Source organism: Vipera ursinii, assembly GCF_947247035.1.
Source record: "Vipera ursinii genome assembly, chromosome: 6".
Taxonomy (NCBI): domain Eukaryota; kingdom Metazoa; phylum Chordata; class Lepidosauria; order Squamata; family Viperidae; genus Vipera; species Vipera ursinii.
Window position 1 is genome coordinate 59,989,157 of NC_139515.1, and position 23,778 is coordinate 60,012,934.

At 37.4% G+C, this 23,778-nt stretch overlaps 2 protein-coding genes across 3 annotated transcripts in view; both read right to left on the minus strand.

Moving 5' to 3' along the window:
- Positions 1-11,470, minus strand: part of L3MBTL2 (L3MBTL histone methyl-lysine binding protein 2) — a 51,854-nt gene extending 40,384 nt beyond the window's left edge. The window contains exons 1-5 of one of the 2 annotated variants that reach the window (XM_083365752.1): positions 11,368-11,470; positions 3,327-3,533; positions 2,768-3,026; positions 2,010-2,143; positions 19-142 (exon numbers count right to left, since the gene is read on the minus strand). In XM_083365752.1, the coding sequence (XP_083221878.1) occupies positions 19-142; positions 2,010-2,143; positions 2,768-2,984 (475 nt within the window). In that variant the 5' untranslated portion in view covers positions 2,985-3,026; positions 3,327-3,533; positions 11,368-11,470. The remainder of the gene's footprint in view (positions 1-18; positions 143-2,009; positions 2,144-2,767; positions 3,027-3,326; positions 3,534-11,367) is intronic. The other variant, XM_083365751.1, reaches the window with a different exon arrangement.
- Positions 11,471-20,233: 8,763 nt separating this feature from the next.
- Positions 20,234-23,778, minus strand: part of EP300 (EP300 lysine acetyltransferase) — a 76,284-nt gene continuing 72,739 nt past the window's right edge. Inside the window, exon 31 of the mRNA XM_083365757.1 lies at positions 20,234-23,670. Within this exon, the coding sequence (XP_083221883.1) occupies positions 21,406-23,670 (2,265 nt within the window). The 3' untranslated portion in view covers positions 20,234-21,405. The remainder of the gene's footprint in view (positions 23,671-23,778) is intronic.

The window sequence follows — 23,778 nt, forward strand, 5'->3', positions numbered from 1 at the left end:
ACTGCTGATCTCACTTACCATCTTGACCAGTTGATGTTCCATCTGCCAGTTGCCCTGTCCCTTGAATGTGGAGAAATGCTCCAATTTTAGCAGACCAGGCTGCCTTGTGCAAGACTTTAGCTTTTTTTGTTGGTGGTTTACCCTGTGAAAACGCATCAAAACAAGATACACTCAAAAAAGGAACATGTAGATTCCAGCTCTTCCATGGGACTTTATCCAGTAGATACCAAATCAAAAGAGCCATTTCTTAAAGAGTAATTCTTTGCTATGTTGTAAATATCTCATAATAAACACTATGTTTGGTTTTGGCTTAGTGTGTTACATAAACTCACTTGTTATGTTCATTTAATAAAACAGGGTTAGCAAACAATGGTTTAGAACAATATGTGGATTCGGTCTTGTTATAGGTTTCTATAGTTATAAGTCACTTTATTAGAAGTGTTTAATAAGATATACAAGAGAGGTGGAATTCATATGAGCTAGAGCTTTGATGCATCTGGCAATGTCATTTCTGCTCATGAAAAGTTAGTTTTACAATAACTTTGCAAGTTGTGTAAAGCTCCTGGGAGCTCTTAGGCAATAAAATGTATACAATACAGATCTTATTACATTTACAAGAGTCAGGAAGAACAGCACTTGTTTTTCCCACTCGTGAGTTCAGAAATGATGGCAAGATTTTATAGTAAGCAAGGGGGAGAAAAGTTGAATCCTCTTCATAAACAACTCATGCATGAACATTACACAGAAAAGAACTATAACAAGAACAGTAGAAAAATTATTAACAATTACACTTTTATATCATACTTCTAGTAAGGTAAAATACTTTCTTCTCATGTCTATATTTTAATTCTTGGGTTATACAATGCAATTTTTTTAATGAAGAGAAGGACAAGGGCTGACATGATAGCAGTGTTCCAATATCTTAGGGGCTGCCACAAAGAAGAGGGAGTCAAGCTATTCTCCAAAGCCCCTGAAGACAGGACTAGAAGCAACAGATGGAAACTAACCAAAGAGAGAAGCAACCTAGAACTAAGGAGAATTTTTTAATTATTTATTATTATTACTACTACTACTACTGTTTTTGTTATATTACTATTATTTAAAACTGTCCTTTTCTTACAAATTATTGCTTCTTTCTTTTCCTACTAACTTTTATCATCTTTCAAATGCTCTTAATGTAAACGAAATCTGTATATTACATCCTTTCTCTATTCCAATTCTAATTTTAAAATAAAACAAATGGGACTGCATATGTATTTTCTAACATGGGTATGAAGCAATCAAAAGAATATGGATTATGTAAATCACTGTTATGTCCCTATATCCGCTTAGTCAAATTGGCATAGAGATTACTCTGTTTCCCTAACGCTACTCAGATAACAGAATACAGATTTTATAGACTAAATTTTTCCATTAAAGCATGAACAAGATCAGAAAAAAACTAAGCTTCATATGATATAAAATATGAATGTTTACTAAAAGAGCAGCTCTTCTATATGAAATTAGCACTGATACATACGAGGGTATAATTGTGAAGGGAGATCAAGTGTTTTCCATCCTTATCCTGTATCTAACAAAATATATTCTCAATTATCTTCAAAAATCAAGTGAGGCCTTTTACTGTGCATTTGTGGCATTTGAAGGAGAACACTGCTTAGAATAATAGTTATTCTGTTTCAGATCCAGCCCTAGCATTTTGTCTTCTAAGTGGCCAATCAAAGGCCAACATGGTCATAAGTTTCCACTCATACATTCCTGGAATTTCTCAAAATATTGTCTATGTTTCAGAAGTTAGATAGCTATTACAACTACTAACCATTGGTAGGTTTATCCTCAATGAATTTATTTAATTTCCTTTAGTGCCTCCCAACTTGGTGGCACTAAAGTATCCAAATAATTTATCCAAATAAAATTAGTGTTTGCAGAAAACAGCACTTTCCAATATTTTCCTTAGATTTAGTGGTATCTAATTTAACAAACGTTGGTCCTAATAAGAGAATATTGATCACCTGCAGCCTTGCCAGAATGCTAGCCTTCTTGGAATTTGAGGAGTAACTCCTGGAACAGGAGACACTGCAGAAACGTTTGGTCTTGGAGAAGAAGGCATCTTTCGTGCCCACAATACCACACATCTCACAGACAGCTGAGAAAACAGAAATACAGTAAAATTCAATGGCAGGAAAATTAGTTTAATTGAGAAAGCACAAGGCTACATTCTGAGAACATTAAAATAAATTGATGACAATATGCCTCACAAAACTATGAAAAACATACACATTATAACACATTATAATTTCCATTATTTTAATTAGGCCTAATACTACCACCAGTGTTAAGTAGGATAAAAACTGACGCAGATCACATGGAGGAAAATAAAGGTTTCTGCTCTTATTGGTAGTAAAAATCACACTTGTCTTCTAGTATGAACTAGCAATGAGGCTTAAGGTCCAGTGGAAGTAATCAATATTGTTCAGGTGTAATGACTGCCAGAAGCACCAATCGGATTTGGTAAGCACATGTATTTGGTAAGTACATAAATAATAGAACTATCTTGTCAGGAAAACGACACACAGAGTGGATAATCTCAAAACACAACCCAAAAGAGAATCTTCACGTGTAATACTGGGTGTCTACATAGATCCATATATCACATACTCATTTTTATCATAAAGGCTGCACAAAACATTCCACCTCATTACAAATAATTCTATATAATGTTGTTTCATGAGATGAGCCCTTCCATAGGCATGGAAGGGAATTGTGGTACCTGGCTCAGATCCATTATCATCTGGCATGTGGATGCTGGGGGTCAGGATCTGTGAAGGGGATGGAGGCACTTCCCCAACCTCACGATCTGCTACTTCGTTCTCACTAGAATCGTCTAAATAGGAAGTGCTGCCACTTTCCTCACTGCTGCTATATTGCGGAAAGCTATCATAATCCCCATAGAGATCAAAGTCATCCGCCTCTTCTTCCTCAGCCATCTGCCCCAAAGATGAAGACTTGCAGTGGATTGGAGATTCCAACTAGTACAAAACAGACAACAGTATCACAAATAATTTATATGATAGGACAGATAGGAGAACAGTAAAGATTAAAGGAGTCCCTGTGGATTTAATTTTTTATTTTATTTTAATCCCATTTATATCCCGCCCTTCTCCGAAGACTCAGGGCGGCTTACAATCTAAGCACAAATCAAATGTGCTTAGCAATAGCCTTCATTCTATGTATATGCCTGCTTATTAGGACTTTTGCCCCCCCCCCAAGCGGCATTATTACAAAGTCAGCTTATTGCCCCCAACAATCTGGGTCCTCATTTTACCTACCTCAGAAGGATGGAAGGCTGAGTCAACCTTGAGCCTGGTGGGATGTGAACCTGCGCTAATTGCAGGCAGCTGGTGTTTTACTCCACTAGTCCTTGGTGGCTAGTATACAGTCTTAATATTAGATTCCAGTGTTGGGCGTTCACTCTTCACTCTTCACTAACCGGCTAGATATGAAATATATCCCAAATGGATATTTTCTAACTAACACTGGATGGGGAGAGGGAGAAATTAGTACATTTCAGTAGCACACCTAATAGATTTGAAACTCCAAGTGGATCATTCTTTCACACACACACACACACATTACAAAATTACTTTCAGTTGATAATCATGATATGAAATAAAGAAAAGTAATGAACAGAAAAGAAAGGCAGACAGTGAAAATGTTTTTTTTATTAAACTTTATATATATATATATAAAATCATGGCAGTGAAATAATAGCAGAAATGGCGGAGAAAAGGACAAGGAAGATCAAGAATTGGTTAGCATCAGGTGAAAATGAACTGTATGGTTCTTGTTGAAACATCTGATTGGTCCACATCCACTCATTACCAAGCAGTTTAACAACATACTGCAAAGAGGTTACACTGAAATTGGTTAATATCTGGCAAAACCTTACTGATAATGAAAGTTCCAACAAATGAGGCAACACTGGGCAACTACAGACCAATTACCTCCTTATTAACAACTTTCAAGTAACTGGTGCTATAGCTGATACAGTCCAACAGTATCCAGTTGTAAACAAGCTGAGCAGAAAGGAAATTGCTTAAACATCAAAGGAACAGCTCATAAATGACAAGATGATTTTGGAAAACTGCAAGAGAAGAAAACCAACTTTAATGTAGCATCGTTGGATTACAAAAAGCATTCAACTCCCTCTCATGAGTAGATAATGATTAGGTTGTTAGATAATTATGATTAGATAATCAGACAATCATGGGCCTAAAAATAAGTCAGTAGACACATCAGAAGCTTTGTGCAAAGATCAATGGCACAAAGGAAGACACAATTGCTGGTCAATGGTTATAGACCAGGAGAGGTTAATATCAAGAGAGGAATCTTTCAAGAAGACTCGCTATCACCACTACTGTTTGTTATTGCACTGATTCCTCTTCAACAGTACTGAATAAGTCAGACCATGGCTATCAAACATCAAAAATGTCTGCCAAGCTATCACACCTCTTGTACCTCAATGACTTGAAGCTGTATGGAAAAACACCATCTGAAATATAATCGCTGCTCAACATTGTCCATAAATACAACCGAGATACTGCAATGGAGTTTGGACTGGACAAATGTGCCATCCTCACCATCAATAGTTTTAACTATAGAAAAATAGTTCAAACTGAAGGAATCAAGATGCCATATGGAATAATATCAAGAGCCTGGATGAAGACAATCGCTACAAATGCCTAGGCATCCTTCAAGCTGACAACATCATTCAAGCCCATAGAAGTCGAGACAAAAGTTGAAAGAAAGTGAGAGTGATGAAGATCTTGAAGTCTAAAATTGTATGTTATTTCATCATAACTGTGGAAAAGTGTGAAATTAAATTGAAAAAGATTTAGTGAGGTGGGATAAATTAAAAATGTCTGTTAGAATTTCAATTATAAAAATGAATGTTTTACCAAGGATGTTTTTCTGTTTTAAACAATAACATTTAGCAACAGCACTTATACCGCTCCTAAGTACAAAATACTCCAAAACGCTCTTTGAGCAGTTTACAATACAATACAAATACTGATTGTGATGAGTGATTTATCTTTTAAACAATGCAAAAGGATATATCTAACTTTGTGTGGCAAGGTAAAAAAAATAAGAATTAAATATACATTTAATGTAGTGTTCAAGAATTGTTTTGTTAGATGTTACATATTTAGAGTTTGGAATAGTTATAAAGAAAAAAAAGGATAAGTATAAAAAATGGAAAGAGGGACAGATATCTAAGGCAGAATACCAGCACATAGCCCGAATCTGCAAAGCAGAAGTCAGGAAAGCTAAGGCTTAGAATGAACTAAGACTTGCAACAAATGTCAAAAATAATTTTAAAAAAAGTTTCTTTCAACAAGAAAAAAGTCAAGAAAACAATCAGTCCCCTAATGGGAGAAGATGGCAAGGAAGTGACAAGCAGCAGGGAGAAAGCAGAGCTGCTTAATTCATTCTTTGCACCAGTCTTTATGCAAAAGGAAAAAATAGCCCAACTTACTAAAAACAGAACCATAAAAGACAGACTAGGAATACAAATTAAAATAGGCAAGAAAATAATAAGAGAACACTCTAGATGAGTTTAGATCACCAGGACCAGATGGATTACATCCTAGTGTTCTGAAGGAACTGGCACATGATCTTAGAACCACTGAACCATATCTTTCAAAGATCTTGGAACACCAGGGAACTACCAGAGGACTGGAAAAGAGCTGAGTTTCCATCTTCAAAAAAGGGAAAAAATGGATCCAGGAAACTATAGACCAGGGGTGTCAAACTGCTGGCCCATGGGCCGGATGTGTCATGCTGAAATTGCACCCACCCCACTGCCAGAAATGAAAAAAAAAGTCATGATACGTCGCGACACGTCACGTGATGTTACGAGTTTGACACCCCTGCTATAGACCAATTAATCTGACATCAATACCTAGGAAGGTCCTGGAAAAGATAATCAAGCAACAGCTCTATGAACACCTAGAACCAAGCAAAGTTATAACCAGAAGCCAAACGTGGTTTTGTCAAAAACAGATCATGCCAAAATCTCAGTTCATTATTTGACAAAGTGACTAAATTAGTGCATCAGTGAAATGCTGTGAATATAGTATACTTATATTTCAGTAAAGCATTTGACAAAGTAGACCACAATTTACTTCTTACTAAATCAGAAAAATGTGGGATAGACAGCAGCACCACCAGATGGCTTCGTAACTGGCTGATAAACCACACTCAACATGTAGCCTTTAATGGAACTACATCTACATGGAGGGAAGTAAGTAGTAAGGTCCAATGCTCTTCATAAATGATTAGATGAGAGAAAAAGAAGGTGAACTCATCAAATCTGCAGATGACAGCAATTGGCAGGAATAGCCAACATTCCAGAAGATAGGCTCAAGATCCAGAAGGATCTCAACAGACTTGAACACCGGTCTCTATCTAACAAAATGTCAATACCTATCCTTCCATCCTCCCCACCATCACAAATGATGGAGCTTCTTGGATGAGAAGCGAAACATCATGTTCTTCTTCCTCAAGGGAAAAAAAACAGTCCAGTTGCTTTTTTAAAAAGCACCTTTGAGAAAACTATGACCTGGATGATTGAGAATCTCCACAGACATTCACTTCTTAAGGTGACACCCATAAGGGCAATTTAGAACAGAACAGAATAATAGAGTTGGAAGGGACCTTGGAGATCTTCTTGTAGTCCAACCCCTTGCACAAGCAGGAGACCCCACACTGTAATTATATGTATTCATATTTGATTATATATGTTGAATTAAAATTAAGAGAATATATTATGAATACACGTTTTTTTAGAATGCTAAGTGTATTTTATATTTTAAATATTGGTATATAAACTCAGAGAATGGTTGTTGTATTAGTCTCTGTATTAAAAATCAGAAACCACTCTTATTATATATTTGTTTGATGTATATTTTTATCACTTTAATTTTTTAATAAAATTTGTAATTTGTAATTGTAACTTCTATTATCACATTGATTTTATAAGAAAGTAAGAAAGATTCACATGAATAAATATACCATAAAAATATTTGCGGTTTCAGTCCAAATTTTATTTTGTAGAATTTTCTCAATATTTTGATTTCTTTCCAGTTCTTGTTAGTTGTTACAAGAGCACCATATATGATAGAATGTCCTTTTCTCATTGCAGCATTTCTAGCACTTATTGTTATTTGATCTTAATAATTATTTATATACCCTCTATAAAATATTTTATACCTATTTTGCTTTAAATTCTAGCTTGGTATAATTTTTTTGGGGGGGGAAATGCTCTGATCAACATTACTACTGAGAGACTTCCATAGCCCCACATTTCCAGGGGCAAATTAGCTAGTAATCTGTGCAATGTTTGGATCTGTTTGGAAGAGCTTTGGAACCTATGGAAGTATGAAGATTGCAACTCATTGTAGTAGCTGGAAACGGATATAGCTGCTTTAATGAGTTGCAGACAGGGGTTGTGTTCACATTCATTCCAAAACATCACTTCTCACAGAATTTCACAGTCCTAAAAGATAGATGCATTTTCAGAAATTTATACAATCCATTCTGTTTTTCATCACAGCCATGAAAACACAATTCCCTTTAAGTAGAAACTAATGTCTTCCCAATAAAGAGGAAAATCTATAGAGGATTCGGGCAATTGAACAAAAGCAATTCTGCAATATTTTGAGTAGTCAGAAGATTATGTGACTTCTTATTTGCTAGTCTTTCTAGAACTGTACCTACTTAATAAACTGCAATTTCGTAAGTCATCAGCACAACAATATAGAAAACCAGAAATAAGTTCAGTCACAGTTTGCATGCTGGTAACAATGGCTAATCTTGGGATAGATTCAGTAAGGATATTACAGAACTTTGTTTCTTCAAAGTAAGAATGAATATACTAACTTGATTCTTATATTTCTCCAAGCCATGATTTGTTTAGCTTACCATAACTTGTAAATCACAAGGTGTATTTTATGAACTTAGCCAATTATGGTGTGTTCCAGGAATAAGCATATTAAACCAGACTAAGTAATTCATACTTGAATCTAGTCGTAGTTGCAAGTGTGCTTAGTTGGTTTATGTAAGTAAATGCAATTTAAATTTCTAAACAGCAGGTTGTATAAGTTGCTTCTGTTCTCGCTTATTATTGTACTACTATCAATTCTGTAGTTTCAGAATATTAGGATATCAAACAGGCATGGACACCAATAGCATTCTGAAATTTTCAGAGTACCAATAAAAAATGTATAGCTACACTGTATAGCAATCAGTTAAATGCTCTTAATTTTTTCAACAGAAAATTGCTATTGCAGTGATAGACAATTGTATCTTTCAATGTTGTTGTTGTTAGTTGCAAATGTATCTTTCAATACATACTTTCAATTTCTAGCACAGTGTTTTGAAAATATTAGTTACTTTGTAACTGGCACCTGGAATAAGAATTTTTCAATTGGTCAGAATGAGTGAGTTCTTCCTTCTCATTAGGTGGCCAAAGTATTTGAGTTTTAGCTTCAGGATCTGGCCTTCTAAAGAGCAGTCAGGGTTGATCTCCTCTAGGACTGACCGGTTTGATCACCTTGCAGTCCAAGGGACTCGCAGGAGTCTTCTCCAGCACCATAGTTCAAAGCCTTAATTCTTTGGCGCTCAGCCTTTCTTATGGTCCAACCTTCACAGCCATACATTGCAACTGGGAAGACCATAGCCTTGACTATACGCATTTAATGTAACCTTAAAACAGAACTGAGTTTCTACTTCTTATGAACGCGAGACTAGGTAACAAATTATAGAAGCACAGAAGTCATGAACAAGAACGTTTATATTTTAGGATCAAGAAGAATGCTATATGTACTGTAATAGGTTTACTGTTAAGGTCAGCAACCAGCTAAAGTAAAAATGTGCAACCCATATTAAAATAAAAATATAAATAAAATAACATATATAGTAAGTATTCTCTGAGTAACTGCTGATAAACTGACACAAATTCTGTAAAACTGGTGACAGCATTAGAAGGCAATCTTATTGGTTCAATAATAAATGTGAGCTTCTCCATTCCAGGGACAGCGTGATGGCTCAATGGTTAAGATGCTGGGCTTGTCAGCTGGAAAGTTGACATCCCAGGTTCAAGACCTGAATGCCACAGGCTGGGGTGAGCGCCCGTTCTTGCCACAACTACTGCCAACATGGCGGTTCAAAAGTATGCAAATATGAGTAGATAAATAGGTTCCACTTAGGTGGGAAGATATAGTGCTCTGTGATATCATGCTAACCACAGGACCATGGAAACATCTTCAGGTAGCACTGTTTCAATGGCCTTGAAATGGAGATGAGCACCGCCCCTAAAGCTGGCTACGACTAGCAGAGTAAAATCTGCAGGGAGTCCTTTACCTTTTTTACCTATCTCCATCCCCACTCCACTGAACATCGAACCATTGAAAACATTATTTTAGAAGTGGGGTTCCCTGTGAGGCAAGTAACATAGAATAGGAATAGAATATAACAGAGTTGGAAGGAACCTTGGAGGTCTTCTAGTCCAACCCACTGCTCAGGCAGGAATCTCTATACCATTTCAGACAAATGGTTCTCCAATCTCTTCTTAAAATCTTCCAGAGTTGGAACATTCACAACATCCGTACCAACAGGCTGAAAAATAGCTTTTATCCGTAGGCTGTTAGGCTTTTAAATGGGACATAATCTTATGCAGAATTGACTTGGGAGGCCGGTGTGTGGTGTAGTTGGTTCACATAGTGTGGTGGGATGGAGGGTTTGTTGTCACTGTGTGTTGGGGGGAGAGAGCACGGGGGGGGGAGGCTCAGCTAATCTCAATGTACACATGTTGTACTTTGACAATAAAGGTTTATTATTATTATTATTATTATTATTATTATTATTATTATTATTATTATTTATTATCTGGAGGCAAGTTGTTCCACTGATTAATTGTTTTAAATGTTAGAAAATTTCTTCTTAGTTCTAGGTTGTTTCTCTCTTCAATTAGTTTCCACCCATTGCTTTTTCTCCTGCCCTCAGGTGCTTTGGAGAATAGCTTGACTCCCTCTTCTTTGTGGCAGCCCCTGAGATATTGGAACACTGCTGTCATTTCACCCCTAGTTCTTCTCTTCATTAAACTAGACCTACCCAATTCTAGCAGCTGTTCCTTATATGTTTTAGCCTCCAGTCCCCTAATCATCTTTGTTGCTCTTCTCTGTATTCTTTCTAGAGTCTCAACATCTTTTTTACATCATGGTGTTCAAAACTGGATGCAGCATTCAATGCATTATTATTATTGGATGCAGTATTATTATGTGGTTCATTGATTCTATCTCACCAGTTACACAAACAGGAACATTTGCAATGAGAATGCTGCAGCCTTTCTCCTTCACTGGCAGCAACATGGCATTCAAATGAAGTAAAGATTCCCTATGAGACTGGCAATATTATTATATGTGAGCCATTGAGTCTATCTCACTTTAAGATGTGTGGACTCCCACTCTCAGAATTGTCCAGTTAGCTGGTAGCTGGAGAAGTTTGAAAGTTGGAAGTCCACATATCTTAAAAGTTGCGAAGTTTGAAAAACACTATTGTAGAATTAAACTGATAATAGTGATACAGCTCCAATGAGCTTATTTCAATGAGCTGTCAAGGCCTGCCTTCTCCCCGCCCACCCCCAAACAGGCCTTGGGATAGAGCAGATGATAGATTACTTCTGTGAAGCTTTGCTTTTTCTGTGACAGATTGCAGTAGCCTATAAATTTTATAAATGCAGCATCAAGCAAGAAAGGCAGGAATGTGGCAAATCCTGGCACCTCGAGTCACCGAGTAAAGGAAAAAGTACATTCCAGTCTTTTGAGAGTTCAATACATTTCGCATGATGGACAGTTGGTAGTCCTGAGATAACTATCTTAGATTGCTTGCGACAGACTGACGGAAGACAAATGAAAATATTTAATAATAAACAAGTTTCAGGAAGCCCCCGAGGATGATTGGGGAAAAGGGGACCTACGAATCTCTACTTTGAGGGTCCTACTTTCTAGTTTCAGGTAAAAATAAATAAATAAATAAAACACAGGAACCCCAGATGGGGTAGATCAGGGGTCGGCAACCTCGGCTCTTTTATGACTCGTGGACTTCAACTCCCAGAATTCCTGAGCCAGCTATGCTGGCTCAGGAATTCTGGGAGTTGAAGTCCACGAGTCATAAAAGAGCCGAGGTTGCCGACCCCTGGGGTAAGATTCTTTTTCTTCCCGCTCGTAATTATCCAAAGATCCCCTGTAACTTTTAGCGCCGAATGTCTCTCTGAGTTTGGTGGACACAAGTCGGCTAAATATATTTTACCTCGCCTTCCTCCCGGTCCATGGCTCTTCAGCGCACGCCAATAACCAACCCCACGCCGATAACCCGAGCGGCAAGAGGCTGCCGAGCGCGCACTACTTTTCCCCTCAGGCGCAGCCCAGACACCAATAGGCAAACCAGTCTCGGGGTCCTTTCCGCGCCTCGAACACACAGAGGCCTGGCACGCGTTTGCAGCGCCACCAATGAAGAGAAAGAATCGATCGCGGCAGAAGGACAAGCTTAGCAATGACTACCAATCACAACCTTCCTTCTGCCCCAAGGAACACTGGGGATTAAGGTTCTTAAAGTGTCGGTTTTCTTCGGAGAATTACGGACCGCTACCCCCGCCCTTCTACTCCGTATGGCTGCTGGGGAGGGTGCCTGTTATTGTACTATTAAGATTAATAGTTCAAAACATGTAAAGGGGTTCCGAAATTGGGGAAGTGCCGTTTCTTCCCACTCCGAGGAGGAAAAAGGTGGGCGGCACCGTGTCAGTGCTTCAGCCCAAATGTCTAAAGCAGGGGTCTTCAAACTTGGCCCTTTTATGACTTGTGGACTTCAACTCCCAGAATTCCTCAGCCAGCAAAGCTGGCTGAGGAATTCTGGGAGTTGAAGTCCACAAGTCATAAAAGGGCCAAGTTTGAAGACCCCTGGTCTAAAGAATGTCTTAAGGATGCCTTGAAGGGGAGTTCCGAAACTGTAAAACGAAACAAAACGTCTCTTTTCCCCCAGCCACCCGCTAATTCTAATCGGGCCTTGGCACAGGCAGCCATATTTCCCATTTGCTATCATTCATCTTTTAGCGTTATGAAGGCACAGCTCTTTTCTCACCCTTTCCTCAAATATTATTAGATATGGCTAAGCTCTGCTTAAGGTGCCAACTATTCCTCCTTTTGAATATTTGCTCAGAAATAATTACCATTAATTAGGACGTTTATACATAAGTATTTTTTTGAGCTATTTTACAGTTACTTTTACCAGAAATTCTATTATAGACTGAAACCTAAGAATTTTAGCTTTCTATTCCTACCTCTTTTAGATACTGTTTCATATTTCAAAATGAGAAATGAAGATCCTACTATACTGTGTTAGAACCTTCAAATTTCTGTCCTGATGTCCTGTTCTAAATTTTGCCCTTCAAATCTTTTGGGTTCTGTTTACCACTCTGACAATAAACTAACGCAATTAGGATGAGGAACCCATTAGAAGTGCAGCTATACTAGGCAGTAAGAGGAACATGTTCAAAATCACTGCTCCTTTTGATATACCTCATTATTTCTTTTTTCTTCTCTTTGGCTTATATTTTTGTAATCTTCCTGTGTTTTGTTCTCCAATAGCTAATATTTTCATTGTGTGAGACTTTGTTTTCTGGTTGGAATCCCTCAAGTCCCGTTTTTCTTATTCTCCTACCTATTCTTGGGGCATTTCAATAGTCATCAGGTTCACCTCCGACACATTTTTATGCCACTTGAGCTATGTCCTCACTAATGCTCTAATGTCTAATCTCTTCCAGATAATCAATGGAAGATGCAAAAAAGCTTCTCTTCCCTGGTAGAGAGGGAATTCTCCCTCAATTTAAAAAGTGCTACAAAATGATGGTAAGGCAAATGGAGAAAGCCTCCCCCCCAGCCCAGCCTTTAAAACCTCAATTGGATAAAGGTGTCATTTCTTCTTGGATTGCCATTTTATTATTTTCTTACTGTTTTGTGGATTTGTAGCTTTTTTGTTAGAGTCTGTGGAAATTTCTGTAACTTGCCCCATCACTTAGGTGGAGTTGGCTGCCACATAAATATTTAAATAAATAAGGACAAAGCAAGAATTCTTGTCAGTAATACTGCCAATTTTACAGTTCCAACATTAGCCCTGGAATTGTTTTTGCTGGTTCCTCCTGCATTGCAGATGTCCTAGAAGTTAATCAGCTCAATAACAGAATCCCAGAACTGTGGGAACATAGCAGCACAATTCCAATTTCTGCTGTATATACATGATGCATATAGAAGGGCCTTACAAATGTTCTTTGCCTGACATACAACAATTTTTTGTATCACCTTTGCACCAAGGACATCTTTTTCTACTCTGGAAGTAATTTTCAATCCATGTAGCGCAGCATCTCTAAATGTTCTTTTGACAAACTCACTTGAAAACTTTGCCTCCTTGCCTTTCTATTTTGACAAGCATTCCAGGTAGGTAATCATTTCAATAACAAAAACAAAAAAACAAATGTGGCAAAACAGATGTATTTTAACAACCTCTATCTTAATAGCTCAGACAGAATTATACTTGGAGAGTCCTTTAGATAGGCCAAAATAATTTAGGCTTTAAAGGTCAGTACCAATACCTTAAATTGTGCCTGAAAAAAAAAGTATTAATACAGATTATTGCTATATCCTATTATTTTTGTTAGCTGCTGTTCATGCCATTTACAACTTCTGGGTATATTGCAGGAATCAAGATAGTACGTAACAAGATGTGGATATATCTGCCACCAATCCTATCAATTTACTTCCTTGGGATTTAGAATTTAAGAGAATATATTGCATTCAATCTCTAAACTACCATAAGCTTCACCCAGTGGTTAAAAAGCATGGGAAACAAGATGGAATCTTGTAGGACATCACAGATCAATGGTCTAAGAGTCCAAACAGAAATTACTTGACATTAACATAACCTGACAGGCAGATTGGAATCACTATGAAACAGTTTTCAAGGCCAGATTTTGCCAGATGCTTCAGAGGGATACCATGGGCTGATATGTTTGAGATCAAACTACAGTATTCCTTCCAAACTTCATCCGTTCATTACACGATATCACTATCCATTACACAGAATAATCTTTATCTTGCACTCCTTTACCCCCAATAATTATCAAGTCATGTGACATCTGTATGATAAAAAATGCAACCTTTTTTTCTCTTTTTTCTTACATGATTGATCACTTGCTTTGGTCTCTGGTCACTCTCTGGTCTTTCACTATTTTGCCTTGTTAAATTCACCTATGTAGAATAGAGAACTCTCCTACCAAAAATACGAAGGCTGTTTTGTTTACTAGTTTTAAGTTTTTCAGGGCAGAAAACTATTTTCTTATTTTTAAGACAAGCATTATAGATACTGATAGTGTCATATAAAAATAATGGCATTACAGCCAATAAAATGTAGAGGAAAACTGTAGGAGAAAAGTAAACAAGAGAATGGTATGAAATAACTGAAACAAACTAAAGCACGAATTTATATAATAAAAGAAAAAAAGCACTACAGATAATAATAGCATGAGAGGCTCCATTAACAGATACAACTCTACATTTTAAAGATAAAAGCAATATTATCTTAATTCAGATGTTTTTTATGACTAATCTCACTGATTTCACTTGGCAGAAGATTTGCTGTAATCATATAGCTGTAAAGTTGGAAGAGATATAAATATCTACTTTGCAAGATTGTTCAGGTTTTAATTGAAGCTTGTAAAGTGGAATTAGTAGATGGAAGCTATATATGATATAAAAGGATATAATATCTTCAGCTAAATGACATGTTTATATATTTATTGAATGTATTTACTGCCCATCTCTCTGCAAGGAGATAGTTTAATAGTTAATATTTGGCACCTTTATTTCTAATAAGCGTTTTCTGTGAATATAGTAATTTTCAAACTAGTTCAGAAACAATTTTAGGGTAAAATATTAGAAGTGCTTCACATTTAAGCAAGGAAAAAGTTATAATCTTTTCAGTGGACTTGCTGACACTTCCATCCCTAAGGCAGGAAAATTTTAGATACATAGCTTTTGCCAATGATGCTATTGTTAAAAAATATTAGGACAGGTTTAAAATAAGAATCTTACAAACTTGGTAAGCTACTTTAAAGCTCAAGAGGGTAGTTGGAGATATAAAGAAGTGGCAGCAACCTCATGGAATTTTAACATTTTCCTCAGTGGTGGGATTCAAATATATGAACAACCAGTTCTTTGTGTGGATGCCACTTCCGGAAGTCAATTCTGGGCCTGGGCAACAGAAAATTAGCTACTGGTTCTGCCGAAGTGGTGCCGAAGATATCACACTGCCTTCACATTGCTTTGACCTAATCCCTAATCTATTCTTGTAATAGGAAATACAGTATAGGAAATAGGAAGTGTCACATGTATTATGAAAAGCATATGCTACAATATGTAGCAATATAAAAATAAGAATATAGTAATTACTTTGTTCAGCAATATATCAAAACAGAATAATGACACATTTTGCTACTATCTAGCCTGTCCTTTCTTTCAAGGGCCACTTAACCTAAATTATTGTTATCTAAGTTACTACTCCAGTAAGAAATCCTGAGTTCTCTTTATGCATAATTGATTGCATAATTGAAGTGCAGGATAATATTCCTCTTCTTGAAGAGACAGCCAAAACCTACCAAAGGGATGTTTAATTCAAAATTGTCATGGAAATGAATATGATTAATATATTAGGTCATGTCAATTCTTTAATTCAATTCTTCTCTGAAAATAATTTACATACAAAGGATAACAGATTATATATGTAAAAAAGTAAAAAGATTCTCATCTTGCCTCATTTTAAAATTCAAATGAAGAGGCAGCAGATTTACAGCTAGTAGGAGCTATTAGCCAAGATCCACCAACTAGTGTTGGTGTTGTGTTGAAATTATATAAACATTTCCTATTTGGAATAAATTTTGAGTAGCCAAAAAGAATCAGTCTTTTCATACAAAACTTTAAATGTCATGCATCACAAGCCCAGGGAAATCAATCTATTGCAGCTGTAACTGGGAATATATTACAATAAATATTCAAACTGGTTGCTATATGACATATGACCTTGGAGAACTGCTAAGTACTGCAACATTTTAACTGGGGAAAAAGTAACTCATCTATGGGGCCTGACTTTTGATGCACCTTGTATCATCTACTATCCTCATTCCCCTGTTGTTTAGAAAAGCCATGGACACCCGGTACTTCCCCAAGGCTTTTGGCAGACCTTTCGCTTCATTGCACATGCCATCTTTTTTCTTCGTTTTATTGTAAATTTTAGTTTGATTATGAATTGCTCAGTCATTGAGAATCAGGTGGCATCCAAGTTTAAATCTTCATAATAGTCTATCTTTTGCCTACCAAGTTAGCTTGTCAGATGCCAAAATTCCAAAAATGCGTTACCAATATGGTAGTAATATTATCACTGATTTTGTAGAAGAGTGGGAGGATACAGTAGCTTCCCTATCTTTAGAAACAGCTCTTTAGGATAAACTTCATGATTAGATATACACCGATATGCAAATCAGAACTCAGCTGATTTAGTTGTTTTCTCTAAAAGTAATAAACCTTTAGGAAGAAAAATAAGTTCTTTCAAATAGTATGCTCCCAAGAGGTCACATCTAGTTATTTGGAAATGTTAATTTTTACTCATACCAACAGAGTACGAATTCCATGCTGGCAGGTTATTTCCAACTCTTCCTTCCAGTAGTTGATACATTCTATTTCTACCTCAATGTGTCAGAGCAATTAAAGGTCATGAATACACCCATGCATAGGCAGAAGCAAAAGTCCTCATAGCTGTGCTATTTTTTTAAATCTAGTCAGGTATAATCTTTTATATAACTCAGGTAAATACAAATGTACTTTTCAAGTGGACAGTTATTTGAAGTCACAACTCCCAAAACATCTTAGGGAGATATTTACGAGAGCAAGATTCGAACAGCTTGACACAATGGTCAGATATGGGAGATTTCATGCTATGAGCGTCTCTGCATTTGCGGAGCGGCACAGGTAGAGGACCTGGCTCACATCCTATTTGACTGTTGTCTGTATAAGAGGGTGAGAGACAGGTATCTTGGTCTATATACCAAACGAATGACCCATTGGGATCCCCATGTCAAAATAACTTATCTTATGTCCGGTCAGAACTTGAAAATAACATTTAACGTAGCACAGTATTTAAACAAAATGATCCAGTTAAGATCTGCATATGTGGGACTGATTGGGGTAGATTGTAAGGGCGACTCCGAAATATAATGTTATATTTTATCTATATCTTAAATTTGTATTTTATTACTATTTCATCTTAAATTGTATCTTATTTAATTCCATTTTAAATTGTATTTTATCAAATTCCATTTTGGATTGCTTTTATCAAGTTTTGGTGACGGTTTGTTGCTGGAACTTTGCACTTTGATATGGCCCAAGGGCTAATCAATAAAGTTGTTGTTGTTGTTGTTATAACTCAGAAATATCTACTCATATCTTACTTGGATTATTTCAGGATGCTGGGAAAACAATATAGATGACCGGATACCAATCCAGACATGACATTTGTGTAGATTTGCAATCTGTAGTATTCAACACTCTTTGTCTTTTACTTTCACTACATTTTATTGAATTTTATACCTACGGTAAGTTCCTCAGTAAAGTGGAAGCTTCATTATTTTGTAAAGTAAATAAGAGTTGGGCAGCCAATAAATTTAAATAAATAAAAATTAGTACCAATGAGTGATTCCTAGAGATATTGATCATATTTAGTAAGTGGGGCAACTGTATTATTACATCATCTGTTAACTACTATGTTCCTAAATAAACAAAATGTATTTGGAAATCACTTTTTTGATAAATAATCCCAACAGAGATTGACATTTGATAATGTACTCATCCAACACCTCAAAGGCACGTAATTCACATATATCTTGTTTCTCAATTCAACAATGCATCCTAAGCACCTATTAAGTTAATTATTGATTTAATACTAACACTGCTTTAGAGATAGCTCTGCATGTGCTGTGATTTCATATTAAACAGAAATCTGTGATCTTGTATATTATAACAAATATATATATAACTTTTTGTATAGCTCTTAGCTGGGAAATATACAAGTTACTTTACAATGAAATTGTAAACATTTTTGAAGATACAAATGTTTTTGTAAATTATACATGACATATAACAGAAATGCAGGACAAAAGAATAATTCTGCAGGACAAAAGAATAATTCAACCTTAAGACGTCTGAGATTAAGAAATAAGCTTCTGAGTTTACATGTTACCATGAAAGAGAACGGGGCCTTCAGACAGGAATACCTCCATCTTTCTACACCAATCAAAAACATAATTAAAATTTAGTCTAGTTGCACTAAGAAGTGCCACATATCTAATTCTTCTAGAGGAGCATTTCTCATTGTTAACTGTAACTAAGCCCTAAAAAGTAGCATCATATATAACCTACATCCATTGACAAAACAGATTAAGGCTACTATAAATCTTTTTTAAAATGGAACTAGTGATGTCAGTTTAATTACCGGTAGCTACTACATTATGCTTTTAAATAAAGCATGCCAAAAAATGAATTTATATAGATAAAAATGAAACAATAATTTACAGGTAGTCTTGAATTATGACTGTAATGGAGCCTGACATTTCTGTTGTATGTCATGGCAGTTGTTAAATTTTGCCACCCATATGACTGACCCGATTTTACATATTTTTTCCTCCCAGCAGTTGTTAAGAGAACCCATTTTCCACAATGGACATTTCTTTCGACCGAAACCGTAAGTTAAATACTGGTTTCTGGCAAAAAAGAAAAAAAGAAAATCACGGCCACGACTGCAGGATGCTGCAATGTGGACTGATTGCAGAGTACAAAAATGCAATCACATGACTGCACATGGAGGCTGACCATCAGAACTTCAAATGCAGATTGTAAGTATCTTTGGGGGTGGGTGGGTTTCATTATAACTTTGAACTTGTCGTAAGTCAAGGACTACTAGAATGCTTAATGAATGGAAATGGATTTCTATTAACAACTACAAAACATAAATTTGGCAAAATGGTTACTCATCCAAGTTATATTGATCACCATTTCAATTTCAATTGAATTTTGATGCCACAGGCCATTGCAGGTGTACAATTTAGCATATTCTGTGTGAATTATATTTGTACTAGGAATTGTACAATATTGTATTGCATATTCCTGTTTTTCTCTTTTCTGCCTGTATTTCCATATTAAGCTTATCTGTACTCTTTCATCTTTATTTGATGTTCAATCACTAATGCTCTAATCTGCTATTCTAAAAAGACATTGATTATTCCTAGGGGTTACCCAAAATAAGAACCTGACCATAGTTTTGAGCCAATCCAGAAATGGATACAAGACATCTTATATAATTTAGAAGACCTTATCTTTACCAGCACATAGATACCAGCACATAGATAGATATCAAGATGACAGAATTTTTAATACATGACAAGGCAAAAACTTCCTCAGATTCTCAGGTCCACCCACATCAGAAGAAACCAGGATGTATCTTTAGATTCCTTGTATAATTGCAGTGCACTTATTAGCAGCTATGTAGCTAAAAATTATTTACTCTAATTCAGTGGGCATGAAAAACTTCAAACTACAATACTGCTGTTCTTGGTGAAGGGTATATAAAGAGATTTTTATAATTAAAATCTGTAACTGCTGGAGTGGTCAAAATGTGCCTGAAATTTTCATTACTTTCATTACTCTTGAATCAGAGTGCAAAGCAACTTTCTGAATCACAGAAGAGTAAGCTTGCACAGCTCAAAAATCTGCACAGTAAACATGTCTGCTTGAGGCTGAAGTGCAACCAAGTCAAATATGCAATTATCACCCACCTGGATATTAAAAATGTCTGTACTTTTCAAAGCACAAATAAAAGCAAATACAAAGGCACACCAAAATGGACATTCATTGTCTTCATTACAGTCTAAAATACCCACCTTTAAAAAAGACCAAACACAAGTATATGTACATGGATTGGATTTCCATAGGTTGTCTGTAAAAGCATACCATCTTCTTTCCCCATTGTAAAATAAGCACCAACCGTAGGGAAAAGAAGAAGGGAAGCATAAAAAAACCAGTCTGTCTCACACAGTTTATTTAACAATAGGTAATAAGAAATCAATTAACAGTCTATACAGTGATCGAAAGTTCGTATTTATAAGTAATCAACTTTAATTGCATGATTTACAACATTTGAGGGTTTTTTGCTTTCTATTTTCAAGTTTTACAGAAAATGGAAGAGGAGAAAAAGGGAAGGAAGGGAAAGAGAAAGCAAGCATAAAGAAGAAACCCCAGGGATTTTTGCTCAGGTTAAAATTTTACCCTTGGAATAGTTTCTTACCCTCTTTAGTTTTTTCCTTTGTTAGATGTAAAAATAACAAAAAAAATCTTTCAGGAAAACAAACCACAATATATATACTACATCCATTTGGCAGCTGCCCCCATATATTTGCAAAAAAGTTTTCTTTTCTACATGTACAAATTTTAATACTTGAAGTTTAAGCTCAGACTCTGGTATAGAAAATTCTTGGAGGACAAAAGTAGACTTCGGAGGGGAGACTGGATTTCTTAATATTTTTTTTACAGTTTTTAAAAGAATTGACATCTTTCCAACCAAGGAAGAAAATTGGTATTTATCTTTTATATATATATATATATATATATATATATATATATATATATATATATATATATATATATATATATATATATATGCGCGCACTGTAATTTTAAAGCAACATTCACCTTTTTTTTGTCCTCCAGTTTAGGTAATGTTCTTTTTGTTTTGTTTTTGTTGCTGTTTTTGCAGTAGACAAGAGGAAAACCAGAATAGGGTAAAGTTAACCATTTGCCTCAGTAAATTATAACTATCAATATTACATATTTTCATTAATTTAAAAAAAATAAAACCTATTGGGAGGCTAGTGAAGGAAGTCATTTGGCCAGCAGCCAAACAACTATCCACTCCCAAGCACCTCCCCAACGCACGCGAAGGGAAAACAAAAACAACAAAAAAGGACTGGTTACAGTCCCAGCCATAACAAAAATATATTTTCTTTGTATTCCATTGTCCCCCATTTCAGTTGGGGTTTTTTTTTGTTTGTTTTTAAAACCACAAACTACTGTTGCAGATTTCAGGTGTATTCCAGGGAAAATGTTCTGCTAAGAAAGATTCAAAAAATTGTCTTCAGTACAAAACCTCTTGAGAAAATAAGTTTTTTTTTTTGCTCCCAAAATGCTACAATGTATCTTAGCGTATGTCTAGTGTACTCTGTGAAAGATTTGAATTTAAGTCTGAATTATCTGAGCTGAGTCCCAGTTCTGTGGCACCTGCACCATGGAGCCCTGCCATGCCTGGATTACTAGCAAGCTGAGAAAGCATTGCACTCTGGTCCGAGCTGGCAAAGTGCCCTTGATCCATGGGGTTAGCCTGGGCAGCTACCAGTCCTGGATGTGGGGAGCTGGTTTGTGGGGAGACGTGATGTGGAGAAGGTTGAGGCTGCATCCTAGGGGAAGGGCTGGAGTGGGGTGGCTGGGATTGGGGGCGTGGCGAGGGGACAGGTTGTGGAGAACGAACTTGATTGGTAAGCGATGATGGAATCTGTTGACCTTGTAAGTGTGGGGACTGGGCCTGATTAGGAAGCATGTGTTGCTGAGGACTCATAGGATTTGGCTGAGCTGGGGATCCAATTTGCTGTTGGAGTAATCGCTGTTGGTAAGCCTGCTGCAAATTTGATCCTGTGTCTGCACTCATTGCCTGAGGAAGCTGGCTCATCTGTCCCATATTTCCTTGCTGCAACTGCTGCATATGATGCTGCATTCGCTGCTGCTGCTGCTGCTGCTGTTGCTGCTGCGAATACCCAACTCCTTGAGGCTGTTGGAACTGGTTATGATTGGCTATGCCAGGACCTAAATTTGGTCCTGTTCCTTGTTGCTGCTGCTGCTGCTGACGCTGTTGTTCAATCATCTGTCGTCTTAGCAGGAGATCCCGGAACTGGGGAGACATTCCCGAATGATTCATGTTCATTGGCTGTGCCTGAGGATTCATCCCACCCATGGCTTGTTGGGGTGGAGGCTGCTGAGGCGGTGACTGCTGAGGCATGCTAGGCCTCTGAACACCTGCTTGCATTGGATTCATGTTCTGCATGGCTGGATTTGAGTGAACACCTTGTTGTCCTGCCATGACCTGCTGCTGTTGCTGCTGCTGCTGCAGACCTGGCTGGCCCTGAGGCATTCCAGGCTGTCCCGGCATGCCTTGTGGATTCGGGTTACCAGCATACTTGGCAGCCCGCTGCTTAATGAAAGCAGCTAACAACTGAGGATTTGAATGCAAGATGTTAAGCACCTGCTGCTGCTGCATGGGAGAGCTGGGAGACCTGAGAGTCCGCAGCAGGTTTTGTAAGGCTGCCTGAGGCAGAGACCCTGGTTTTGATGGAGCTGTACCAGGTACCTGACCCATTCCTGGTTGTTGTGACATATTCATTGGCTGTCCAGGTTGGGCCATTGACATCATTGTTGGTCTTTGCATTCCGGGCTGCAGCTGCTGAGGTTGTGGCAACCCACCTTGGGCCCATGCTTGCTGCTGCTGAATTCCTGCTGATCCCATCCCTTGGTCTATGTGCCCACCAGGACCTCTGGCCATCTGAGGTGGTGTTACAGTCATAGGCTGTATTGGATTCATTTGAGGCATCTGGTGTTGAATAGGCCTCTGGAAGATTGGAACATGAGCCATCTGCCGCTGGTGATCTGCTACTCGTTGTATCTGCATGGCTATTTCCACAGCAGCTGCAGGAGGACCCTGGATAGGTGGCTGAACAGTCTGAGGAGTTGTTGGAGGAGTTACCTGGCCACCTGCCTTGCCTTGAGACACAGCACCAGGAGGTTGAGTTCTTGCAATGCTATATGGAGGCATATTATTAGGAGGTGCAGATTGTGGTTGTGAAGCAGGCTGTGGTGGAGGCTGAGGCTGTGGTGTTTGAGGAGTTGGTGGCTGCTGGCCTGTTGGAGTAGTTGGTGTAGCTGGTGTAGGTGAAGGCAACCCTTGCTGTTGTCCTACTATGCCTGTCCTCTGCATACTTGCCATCCTCCTCCGGAGCATCTGGGCCTGTTGTAGGCGATGCTGAAGCTGTTGCTGACGAAGTTTATGTTTGATATTTAGGCAAAATGGCACTGGGCACTTGTTCTCCTGGCAGTGCTTAGCATGGTAGCAGCAAAGAGCAATGAGTTGTTTGCAAATTGGACACCCTCCATTGGTTTTGCGTTTGCAACCTTTGGTGTGCTGGACAACTCTCTTCATCTTTTGACAAGATGGCAATGAACAGTTGGCATTGCGACACTGGCAGGCATGAACTAAAGACTGGATGCAACGCTGGATACTCAGGCGACGTGAATCTCCAGGACTCTGAGTGGTGGCTGTCTGTTGGTTGTTGCTCTCATCATCAATTCCAAGGCCCAGTTTCTCCATCTTGTGCTCATGGTTTTTAGTGTTATAGCAGGTAATGCACAAGTCATAATCCTAAACACAGAAATTATTATAGTCAGATACTTGGAATTTTAGACCAACAGAAGTTCAGTAGTTTATAACTCTAAATAACTGTATGAATTGAAGACTACATTATGTTCT